Here is a 12,486-nt window from a genome sequence, read left to right as displayed (position 1 = left end):
CATTCTGATTAGTAGTGGCTGCCTGGAGTGCTGGGTTAAGCAGGATTCTGGAGCTGCATTCAGGTTTGATGAGAAAGTGCTCTGATAATGAAAGGGGGTGGCAGCATGAATAACCACGTATTTGCCAGTTATTGTCTAGAGTAAGAGAGGATAGGCACTGTGGGCGAATCTGAGTAGGTTCTGTAATGAATAAGATGTAGAAGTGTGTGGGTTTGTGATAATATTTTGACTTCTTAGATGCCTTCTTGGTTATCAGTTACCCTTTCACTTTAGACATTAAAGTTCCCAAATAACTGATCCGTGGATAAATGAAGGAAATAGTTTAAAAGGATTCTGTTTTGCACTATTTAAGTTACCATTAAGTTTGTTTACTTAGTAATTATGTGATTAAAAATTCAGGCCATGTCAAAACTTAGTGCTTTCTGCGCTTGGTATTTCATATGTTATCAAAATTGTATACTCAGTGAAATTACAAATGTGCAGTAAATGCACTGAATAGAAAATACCAGATTATTAATAAGCTTTCACAAAGCAGGTTGAATTTCCATATGCTTCATTATGATGGCAATAAATAGGCACGTCTGTACGATTACTAGTTTTTATCATTTAATGTGTGAATATATCTGAGAAAGTTTAAATTTTAAGATGAATTGCTGCTGGTATGTCTTTCCTTTTACATATATCACATATAACTTTTGCAGGTTGGATTTGCTACCATTTTATGCAAGATTGGTTGCTACATTGCATCCCTGCATGTCTGATGTAGCAGAGGATCTTTGTTCCATGCTGAGGGGGGATTTCAGATTTCATGTATGTATTTAAGCATTTATTTTGTTATATATGTACACACACACATTTATATACTTACAAGTTGAGTGAGGATTCTTTAAGAATATGATTATTGTATTGATAAGCATATTTTTGAAATTTGATAGTGGTATAACAGTTCAGAATGTATGGACTTCTGAGTTGTTAAAATGTAAATTTTCTCAACAAAGCTTGAAATTGGTAAGTGATATATTCCAATTTGGAGATGAGCTGTTGCTGCTACCTTGTTTCCTACAGGTACTGCACTTTTTGCTTTTGTAAAGTAAAAACCATTCTCCAAGGTCAAGAGAGCCAGCAGGTCTCATTGGTGTTCTCAGAAGAAACATAGGATTGGCCATGCGAGTCAGGGCACAGTGCCTGGAAGATGCCTGTTGGGGTGTCGGGAGTCCAAATGTATGGGGCACACGAGGTTGCATAATTGATCTGATCAGTGAATGCTGTCATAGCCCATGTTTTTACTGATTCTTGCCTTAACAATCTTTACCTTGTATAGCGGTAAGTTCTTAAAGAGTACCCTGGTAAGTACCAGGGACCGGTTTCCAGACAGCTTCTCTCCCTTTCCAGTCCTAGGAGTCTTAACAAATTGCCTGTTAGTGGTTCTTCAAATCCATACTACCTACCCATCACCTTGTGCAGGTGATATAAATACAGCCTTGAAAGGAGTAAAATGATTCCTTAAAAGTGACTGAAAGTGAATATTGGTGGACTGAAAAGACATGTTTTCTGTGTTTTAAAAGCAGTTTGGAAACACTGAGATCAAGAGAGTTAAATGGTTTTGTTTTTGTTCTCTTTTAAGAATTCCCAAAGCTTTAATAGGGTAATGTGCACTTTGAACCTGGGATGGGTCAAATATATAGTCACTCAAAGAACATACTTTGATAAATGCTGCCAGTTCAGGGGTTGATGCACCAAGAGTCATGATATTCTCATTGATTTATTTAATCCCATCATGCAAAACAAGAAACGTTTCCTGGCAGACAGTATGACTCTATTATATGAGTTATGCATATACCCCTCAACCAGATCCAAAAACAGCACACAGGTTGCTGGACCAAGCATCATTAGTGCTTTTGGTGAGAAATTTAAGATTAAGAGTATTCTATTCATGTATCTTTCGCCTCCCACATTTGATAACTGGGGTGGGAGTTGAGGGAATTGGCAGTTTTGTTCCTGATGTAGTGCTTCATTACAACTCAAAGACTTAGCAGAATTCTAGGAGAATACTGTGGGAACCACTGCCTTCAGGGGAGAGAAGAAAGGATACTTGAAGTCATTGATCACTTTGGCCTCCTCCATGATCTATCTTTCCCCATCCCGACATCTGCAGACTTTGCCAGTGACTTGTTTTTTGTCTGTATATATGCTCAACACTTTCCCATCCTTAAGTGAAAATAAAATAATAGCAACAAGAAAATGTCTTTCAGCCTCACCCCCCATCCTCTTTCATTTGCTTCTTGTTCGAGTTTTTTTAGAGCATACTTGTCTCTTCTGCTTCTGACATTTACCCTTTGTTTTACCATCACAGCACCCTGGCAGAAACCACCAGTAGTATCCTCTTAATTGCTTTATGTTGGTTGATGTCCCTGCAGATTCTAAACTGCTGGACTCTTCTGCTTTTTTCTGTCATTCTGTCTCCTCCCACTTGCTAGCATTGTTAACTCTGGTCGAGTTACTTAAGTGGGGATAATACTGGTATCTTTTCAAATGGGATTGTTCTTATGTATTAAACTAGATAATGGATATAAAGTTCATCACACAGTGCTCAGACATAGATATTATTATAATAATAATTATCCCTTCTCTCCCGCCACTCTCTCCTGGTTCTTACTTATGACTGCTATTCTCAATATCTTTTATCAATAGTAAAATATCTTTTACTTTTTTCCAGCTGAGTCTGTATCTTTGCGTTCCCCATATTTTCTTCTTCACCCTCCTTTTTGACAGAACATACTTTACCTGGGCTTTAGTTGACTTTTCTCAGCAACCTCAATTACATGTCTCTTGCCAAAACCTCTCTCTTGGTGCTTAGAAAGTTCTCATGTAGTTCTAGCTAAATATGTCCAATAAAATAAACTCATGACTTCTCAAAAAACATCTTTGTCCTTCACTTCCTCATATCAACCTTTATTCTCTCTGTAAATTTGCAATATTTTTTCTCTAGTCCCTAAGAGAAATACTTCTGCTTTTGCTCTGCAGACATTCAGGAGCCAGCATTCACCAAATTCTGTTGGTACTGTCTTCTAAAACACTTCTTTAAATCTAGCATCTCCTCTTCATAGCTTGAATTATGAGAATAGCGTTTTACTCAGGCTTCCCTGTCTCTGTCTTCTAATTCCAACATATTGTTACAATCATACTTACCTTCTGCTAAGAACCTCGCCTGAGAAATTAAACTGGTTAACAAAACTATATGAAATCTCATATAGTAGTCACAGAAATTCTAGTTAAAACAACAGAGCTGCTAATTTGACCAACAGATTAGTAAAGATAATAGAAATGAGAAACCATCTGCACTTGAGGTCAGAATTTGGAGAATGAATTTGGTAATATGTTTCAAGATTCTTAGAGGCATTTATACGTTGGACAACTTTGAGAATCTGTCCTAAGTAAGTAATCCTGTATACCCAAAAAAGCTTTATTCACATCCTAAATTGTGGGGCAAAAATGGAAAATAAGCTAAAAGCCCAACAGTGAATTAAGAAAATGGTCATATAGTCACAATGCTGAAATGATATAGAGCCATTGAAAGTGATATTTACCAAAAAATTTTCATAACATATAGAAAGTGCTTCTTTTGGTGGAAAAAAAAAAAAGCAAGCTGTAAAATCTTACACACAATAAATTTACAGTTATGTTAAAATGCTTGGAATGTAAAGAACAGAAAAGAATTACATATTAATATGTTAGCAGTGGCTGTCTTTGAATAGTGGGGCAATAAGAAATATTTTTTCCTTTCTAATTTTCCATGCCCCAATTTTTCAACAGAGCCTACTTATTTAACAGTGAAGGGACAGCTTTTATTTAAATATATCAGACTGACTAACATTTTTAAAATTAGTGGTCTTTCAGCTTTTTAAATCAAATCTCTCTAGTGGTAAAATAAATTGACCACATATCCCAGTTTGGCATACTTATATGTAAATTGTATGTATTTGCAATTATATGAAATATTTTCTGTAAATTTATAAAATAAAAGTAAATTGAAAAGTATGAGATCAAAAACATAAATAGAAGTTCTAAGACTTTTTTCCAACACTCTAGTAGATCAAGAGTCTTACCCACCCTACCCTGGAGATCAGTGGTCCACAGCATAAAATAAACTTTGCAGGCAAATTTACTTGTTTATAGACTCAGTGCCTTCTTAGTGTCTAGCATAGAGTAGATTTTCCAAAAAATTAGAATGATTAAATGAATAAAGTTTATGTAGAACAAAATGAGCAAATTATAGAGGACGATGTATAATGTCTATTTGGGTGAAGTTATAGAAGGACCAGTTTGGGGAGGAGGGTCTTCCTAGATAGGCCTCAGAAATCCTTACTTTTTATATGTTGATGTATCTGAAGAGTTTTTATTAATGCTTATGAATTTAGCTATTTAGTTGATCTCAATTTTAGCTGTCATTAATAAATGAGTTGTAAGCAACATTTTTGCTAACGAAGATTGATTATGTAAGTAAAATTCTATAATAGACATTGAACTAGAAATATATAGAAAATTTTACATTAATTCATTTGCTTCTGCAGAAGTGTTTTGACATACCTTTTGATCATAAGGAGTCAACAAATGAGACTGGAAAATGATAAAGGGTCAGAATAAGTCAGTCTTTTTTTTAAGTTACAGCCTTTTAAAAAGCCTTCATTTTTTTCATCTGAAAATGAGGGAGTGAGATAATTGATTTTTCATAATTCATTAAAAAATTCTGTAATTTTGTCATGTTAATTAGATTGTACCTCATTACCTTCAATAATATATAAGAATAATTGTAGATGATACACTATGTTACATGTTTTGGAAGTTATAATGCTCAGTAATACCTAAAATTGTATAATGTTCCACAGCAGTTACTAAGAGCTTGTACATGCAGAATCACCCAAAGAGATTTTTAAAGACATGTTTGTACACTTCTCAGCCCTATTCCCTCTAAAGACTCAGGTTCATTATATTATTTTTTAATTATTTCCTTATACATTTTTTTGCTTCCATGTTTCTTCAGCTGTAGAAGAAACACATGCTCAGTGTGGGTTATTAAGAAAATATAAAATACATAATTTAGAAAGAAGAGGGGATGCCCCATAATTTCATCACTTTAAAGCAAACCTATTAATCTTTTAGTATATTTTCTTTACCTTTTTTCCCCTCTGTAGCTTTTTTGGGGGGGGATGAATTTATAGTATATGTATAATTTTCCATTCTTTATTTCTCACTGAGAAGCATTCTGCCGTCATTTAAAACACCTCTTAAACATCTTTTTAAAGGGGATATAATCTTTTGTTCTGTACACTAGTTGCTTAGAAATCAAGTGAAGTGTAGCTGTTGTTACTACCACCACCTCCATCATCATCACCATCCTTATTTTTATCTTTATTTTACCAAGTGAACCAACAGTTCAGAGAATTTATATGAATTATCCAAGATAATATACCCCCAAAATGGCACAGAATGACTGCAAGGGCTCAGATTTTTAACTATAGATCATTTGCTCTTTTTTGTCCCTGCGATACATCTATAAACATTAAGTGTTTTCATTTCTTTGTTCACTCCATAAGCATTATTTAGTGTCCACGTATTAGTGATACAAATATACAAAGATGGATAAAATTAATAATAGCTAATATTTATTGAACTCTTCCTGGTGCCAGGCACTATTGTGTGTACTTTACATGTATCAGTTGACTTAAGACAACAACTTTATGAGGTAGGTTACTTTTATTAGTACCATTTTAAAGATGAGGAGATTGAGGCACGGAGTTTAAGGAACAGCTAGTAAGTGATAGAGCTGGGATTTAAACCCAGCAAGTCTGGTCTAGAGTCCATACTCTTAATGTATCCTAGGAGTTCATAAAAAAGATAAATCAGTATGAGGAGCTTTTCATATGCATTACTTAACAAACATTTATTTTGAAAGGATCTTTATGAAAGCTGTGCTCTTTTCTGAATTGCTGAAACAGTCAAGGTTAAAGTCTATGAGTTGAATTTTATGATTTTATTTTTAATTGATGCAGTTTAATTGATGCTTTAATAAATGCTAATAGTGAGCTTCTAGTTTGCTCTGATGCTTTAAATGAGTAAACATAGTTTTGTTTAAAAATTATCCCTGAAGAGCTAAAAAATCTTAACACCTATCTCTGTATACTGTAGAAAGTAGGTCCTTAAAAATGAAGATGATAAATTCAATCTAAGTGTTAGCTCCTTGAGTACGTAGAAGTTTAGTATTTATATAAATGACTCATTAATTGTCTAGCTGCTGGTGAGTTTAGGCCTTGTTTTAAAACCCAGCGTATACTAAGGTAGTGGAATTCTCAAGTAATAGTTAAGAGACTGGGATTTTAGTACTGATCTTTCATCAAGTCATTTAAGAGCTTTGTGTTGTTTTGTTGTTTAAATTATTAAATCAGATTATAACAGCTATTGTTTCTTTCTCAGAATGTTGTTATGTGGAACAAATAAGATAGGATAGTAATCTGGAAAAGTAGAAAACACTAAACTGGTTCAAGGCACCACCATATTGAACAACTGAATAAAAGAGAGTATTCTGAAAAAGTACATTAAACTAGTTCAAGGCACCACCATGTTATTGTCACTGTTGTTCACATAAAAGGTTTCTAGACTGTTGGTTTTTTTGTCATGAAAATGTAATCCATTTACATTTATCTTGACATATGTTTGCATTGTACTATTGGAATAGGATTTTGTTGTACTGAATATTTCTTGAAATGTATGCCTAAGTTAGAGGGCTTGTATTTACAATAAAAAAGAATAGTGATTATATCAGAAATTCCACTGTAATGAGTTTATGATAGAAAATGCATACTGTAGTTCATAAGTGTAGTATACTAAGCCTTGATAATATTTTTGCTTAAGTGAGCTCTTGGTACTTATTATTTTTAAAGCAGCATTTCCTAAAATGTGTTCCTTAAAATATTAATTTACTGGGATATTAACTAGTGGTTGCTAGCATCTCAAAAGGAGGTTTATGTTGCTAAATAAATTTGAGATAAATTGAATTAAATTAGGTTAAACAGGCTTCTTTATTTGAGAACCAATTTAAGCCCAATAAAGTGCATCGTTTCCCCAAATTATTTGACCATGGAACTATTGGCAAATCATATCCCGGCACTCGTGTTCCACAGAGCTTATTTTACCTTAACTTAAAGTAATTTGAATAGCAAGAAATTTACCCAAATGCAATCTTACTAAAATTACATTTCTTATCACATAGATTTCAAAATGTTAATTCTCTAGCTAATGTCTCTTTTCTCTGATTTTGTAGGTACGAAAAAAGGACCAGATCAATATTGAAACAAAGAACAAAACTGTTCGTTTTATTGGAGAATTAACTAAATTTAAGATGTTCACAAAAAATGATACATTACATTGTTTAAAGGTTAGTGCTGCATTATTTTGAGTTGTTTTTAATAGACAAAGTTTTAGTTATAAATGCTGGAAAAATTGAAATAAGGAATATTTGTTTAATCCGAAGGACAAGAAAGGAGTAAAACAGAACGTTAAACAGATAAGCAGAGTTGAAAACAAATAATAGTATGGTAGATAGAAATGCAGCTATCACAGTAATTACATGTAAAAGGACAAAATACATGAAGTAAAAGCCTGAAGAATATAAGACTTGATTAAAACAACACTGTAGGCTGCCTACAAGAAAGATAAATATGAAGACCAGAAAGGCCAATATAAAAAGATGGGGGGAATATACCATGGAAGCACTGACTAAAAGTTACCTGGTTTCGGGCATCTGTGTGGTGCAGTCGGTTGAGCGTCCAGCTCTTGGTTTCACCTCAGGTGGTGATCTCGGGGTCATGGGATCGAGCCCTGCGTCGGGCTCCGTGCTTAGTAGAGAGTCTGTTTGACATTCTTTCTCCCTTTCCCTCTGCCCCTCCTACTCATGCTCATCTGTCTCTCTTTGAAATAAATAAATCTTTAAAAAAAAAAAAATTCACCTATTTTCATTATCATCAAACAAGGTACAAAGCATTTATTATAAATAAAGAAGGACAATTCATAATGATGAAGAGCTAATTTTAGCAGGAAACTATTACCCATTACCTTTCTGAATTGGTATGAATCCAGTTAAGGGACCTTCAAAATATATAAAACAAGAATCAACAAGGAAAGAAATCCACAGTCATAGTGAGGGACTTTGAAACACCTTTCACTAACTGAAAGAAGAGGCAGACGAAATTAGTATATATATACAGAATTGAACAATACAGTTAACAACCTGGATCTGATTGACACTATACCCAATAGCATCAGAACTTAAAATCTCTTCAGATGCACATGGATCATTTACCATAATTAACAACAACAAAAAAATCACAGCAAATTAGAAAAGACTGAAATTATTCAGAGTGTTTTTTGTCCACAATGGAATTAAGCTAGAAATTAGTAAGTAATTATATGTGGGAAAGCTGATGCAGCAGAGATGGAATAATTCTACATTTGGAATTGATCATGACTAACAATGACAAATTTTATATCAAATTGATTTCCTTAGTATATTAGGTATATTACACAAAGTGGGTCTCATGGATTCAAGTACATTTGGAAAACCCCGAGTTAAACAAATTTATCAAGTTTCTTTACTGCTTGATTTCTTAAGAGTGTTTAAAATATTAATAGTCATTATTGATATTCAAGGGGTTAAGTTTCCTAAACCTACTTGGAGCATCTCAGAAGACAACAGAATACATTTAGGGAAACTCTAGACAGCATTTTAAGAGTGATTATGTAAGATTTCTCAATGCTGTATTTGAAGGGAATCATACCATGGAACAATTTAAATGTTAGTATATTTTTTTTTATAGTAATTATTACAAACACACAGGAAGGATATACATTTCTTTGACCTAGAAATTCCATTTCTGTGTGTGTGTTTTAAGGAAATAAATTTGCACAAATTTATCTACAAGGATGTTTGTCCCACAGTTGTTTTAAGTAGCAAGAAACGTAAAAAATTTTAATATCCAATAAATAAGAATCACTTAAGTTTTAGTGTAGTTCATATTATACAGTAATATGCCCCTTTTAAATCATGCCATAGAAGGATAAATAAGGACACAGCAAAATAGTCATATTAGCTGAAAAAATACCAAGTTATTAAATAATGTGATATGTTTGAATCTGTTTTGGTTTAGAAAATGTGCATAGAGAAAAATTGGGAGGATAAATACTGAAATGCTATGGCAGTATGTTATGTTTGTTCATACAGTGAGCCTGTTGTGGTCAGAATTTTACAAGTAAATGTCATAAAACCAAAACAAAAAAAAAAGATTTAGAAAATGTTAGCTGTGTATTTCATAGATGTTTAAATACATAGCATCTAATAGTCATTATATAGAAAGGGCTGTAATACTAGTTTTCATGTATTTATCTTAAAGAAAAGGCATTAAGTATATTGACGATTTTATATAAAATTTTTGTGGCTGAACACAAGATACTCAGCAATGAAGCTTGTTAAGCCAAAGTAGACTAACTTTTGTTTTTCACACATAACATTTTTAAAGTTGTTACACACATTAGATCTGTATTTTCTTTCTTTAATAGGATTGAAGTGTTGTCTTTGTGTTTTCTCATCATCATTATTATTGCAGATGCTTCTGTCAGACTTTTCCCATCACCATATTGAAATGGCATGTACTCTACTAGAAACATGTGGAAGGTTTCTTTTCAGATCACCAGAATCACACCTGAGGACCAGTGTACTTTTGGTAAGGGCTTGAGGATCCTACCAAGAGCTTGAGGTTCTTGATTTACTTCAGGGGTTAGAAATATTGACCAGTGCCTATGATCTTGCTCTGCTATATAAATAGAAGCATTTCTGCCTAAAGTAGAACCTCCCATATTTATGTGCTGTGGCCATTCCAGGAGAGTTGTAGGAATTTTTCTCACTTGGCTTCCAGTGAGTTCACTGTATTGTAAAGGAGGATTAAGTTCAACCCCAAATACCTTTTGATAAATGATGCAAATGAGCAAGTACTGTTAATACTGTTATGTTAGAGCCGTTTTTTACGGATGTTCTTGAATGTTCAAAGAAGCCATTGTTAAAGTGTCTTAAGCATATAAAATACAAGCTTAAAAATATAAAATTTAATTTAAAAATTAAAAACTGTAAGCTTGAAAAGTTAACTTGGGGTAGAAGCTCTTTCTTAAGCTACTTAGGATGCTGAAATGGCCATCAAGTTTATTAAGCAATTAAGTTATTATGCTTATTGATAATATCCATGCATTCCCTTGCAGCCTTGGGAGGGTGGGAAGTGTGGTGGCAGAGTGAATATTGGCGTTAGTGTTAAAGAGAGCTCAGATTTAGGAATCCCTGGGCATATACTGTCATTACATCAGTGTTACTGTTACAGAAGTCTTGATTGTATCATTTTCTTTAGATAACTTATTTTTTTTTAGAATCCAGTTGTGAGCCTGAATATTCTCTGCCAATAATACTTAATATGAAGAAACATGAGAATTTATTTCTAATAAACAAAAGTATTAATGTGGAGGCTGTCAAATGGAATTGATTTCCAAATTCTCTCTAGGCTTATATCACACTAACAAAAGTCATTCCAAGTTCAAATTTTTATCGTAACAAGGAAAAAGCTCTTCTTGCTCTTTGGCTCAGGCTCTTACGGTTAAATGAGACCATGTGTATAAAAATGTAATAGAGCTAGCTTTTAATGTCTTGTATTTATTTACAGTATTTGGATCCTCTCTTTTTGCTAGGGAAAACATTTACTAGTCATGGTGGTATGGATGAATATTGGATTGGCTCAGTAGATCTTTTCCCCTCTTATAGCAAAAGCAGCTAGCTTTTATCACTGGTTGACTAGATCCGTTTTGAATCACCGCCTCTTGAGTTGATGCTCAGGGGCTGTGGACAAGTTATAAACCTTGGCTGCTTTTAGTTTTCTTGCTTATAGAGCTGTGTCAGAGCCTAAGGTCTAACACCAAGCAGTCATGGACTGATTTGTTCTAAAAACATGGTTTTGGTATAATAGTGTGCTAGTATATTCTTAGGAATACCTAATGATTGGGTTTTTTTTTTCTTCCTCCTTTTCTAGTTCTTTATCCTGAAATTCTGTCACTGAGAATAGAAATTTGGTTAGGGATAAACATTAGAATAAAAGTATTTTGACTTAGACGTTTTTATTTTAGGAGCAAATGATGAGAAAGAAACAAGCAATGCACCTCGATGCAAGATATGTTACAATGGTGGAGAATGCATATTACTACTGCAACCCACCTCCAGCTGAAAAAACAGTGAAAAAGAAACGTCCTCCTCTCCAGGAATATGTCCGGAAACTTTTGTACAAGGATCTCTCCAAGGTTACCACTGAGAAGGTAAATCTCATTGAAGTCATAAAGTAATAGTCAATTCAAGATTTGTAGTAGTGCTAAGATGATATAATATTCAACCAAACTAATTCTTTTTCATCCTAATGATTATAGTATTAAGAGCAGTGCGGGGCGCCTGGGTGGCTCAGTCGTTAAGCGTCTGCCTTCAGCTCAGGTCATGATCCCGGGGTCCTGGGATCGAGCCCCGCATCGGGCTCCCTGCTCAGCGGGGAGCCTGCTTCTCCCTCTCCCACTCCTCCTGCTTGTGTTTCCTCTCTCGCTGTGTCTCTTTCTGTCAAATAAATAAAATCTTTTAAAAAAAAAAAGCAGTGCACTTGGCTTCTAGCCTGTGCACTAAATTGTTTTGGTCAAGAACATATTTCAGTTTCTCCAGATCAGTTTGTTTATAGATTGCTTCAGTGTTTGACAAAGTATGGATAAGAAATTTAAGCAGCTTGCATTATAGGAGAAATTGAAGCAGAGCTGTTAAAGTTTCAGCAGTGAAGTTTAGGAGAGTTAAGATTAGATTACAAGTTGAATTGTGATTGCTTCTATACAAGTCATCCTAAAATGGAAGTCATATGATGATACATAATATATAGGACTTATGTTTTCCTTTTATGAGTCTTACTCTGAAGTGGTAACTCTTGTAATTTTAATTTTGGTGCTGTTTATATTTGAAATTACTACTTTGTCTCTGATGTTCTATAATGAATTTGACTTTAAATATTCTGCTTCAGTACTGGGGATCCTAACCTTGAGTGGGCTTTAGGAGGTCCGTGGCCCTCTGAAATTTCATAATTTTGGTCAGTTTCCAGAAAAGGTTAAGAAGTGCTGACCTGTTTTCTTAATTATTGCAGTTACCTTGTTAGAAACTTCACTTTTTAAGTAGGAAATGTTGAACAGAACATTTCATGGTTAACTCTGCAAGTTGAAACAACACAGTGTAGAACTTTTTTCTTTTTAGGAAAAAAAATGTAAACAAATTACCTGCTGGATAGAGAAAACCTGTGGGGAGGAGAAAAGGTGTGCAGTAATACGTGCATTATACATGGGTGATAAAGAATGATCATGGGACTTTGGAAATTGGACTCA

At 33.9% G+C, this 12,486-nt stretch overlaps 1 protein-coding gene across 2 annotated transcripts in view; it reads left to right on the top strand.

Moving 5' to 3' along the window:
• Positions 1-12,486, top strand: part of UPF2 (UPF2 regulator of nonsense mediated mRNA decay) — a 108,696-nt gene that overhangs the window by 57,083 nt on the left and 39,127 nt on the right. For both annotated transcript variants that reach the window (XM_032425622.1, XM_032425623.1), the window contains exons 9-12: positions 702-810; positions 7,319-7,432; positions 9,657-9,773; positions 11,212-11,397. In XM_032425622.1, coding sequence (XP_032281513.1) covers positions 702-810; positions 7,319-7,432; positions 9,657-9,773; positions 11,212-11,397 — 526 coding nt within the window. The remainder of the gene's footprint in view (positions 1-701; positions 811-7,318; positions 7,433-9,656; positions 9,774-11,211; positions 11,398-12,486) is intronic.

This window comes from Phoca vitulina, unplaced genomic scaffold, assembly GCF_004348235.1.
Source record: "Phoca vitulina isolate PV1807 unplaced genomic scaffold, GSC_HSeal_1.0 scaffold33, whole genome shotgun sequence".
In the NCBI taxonomy this organism is placed as follows: Eukaryota; Metazoa; Chordata; class Mammalia; order Carnivora; family Phocidae; genus Phoca; species Phoca vitulina.
The sequence above is the reverse complement of the archived record's forward strand: the minus strand, read 5'-3'. Positions and strand labels throughout refer to the sequence as shown.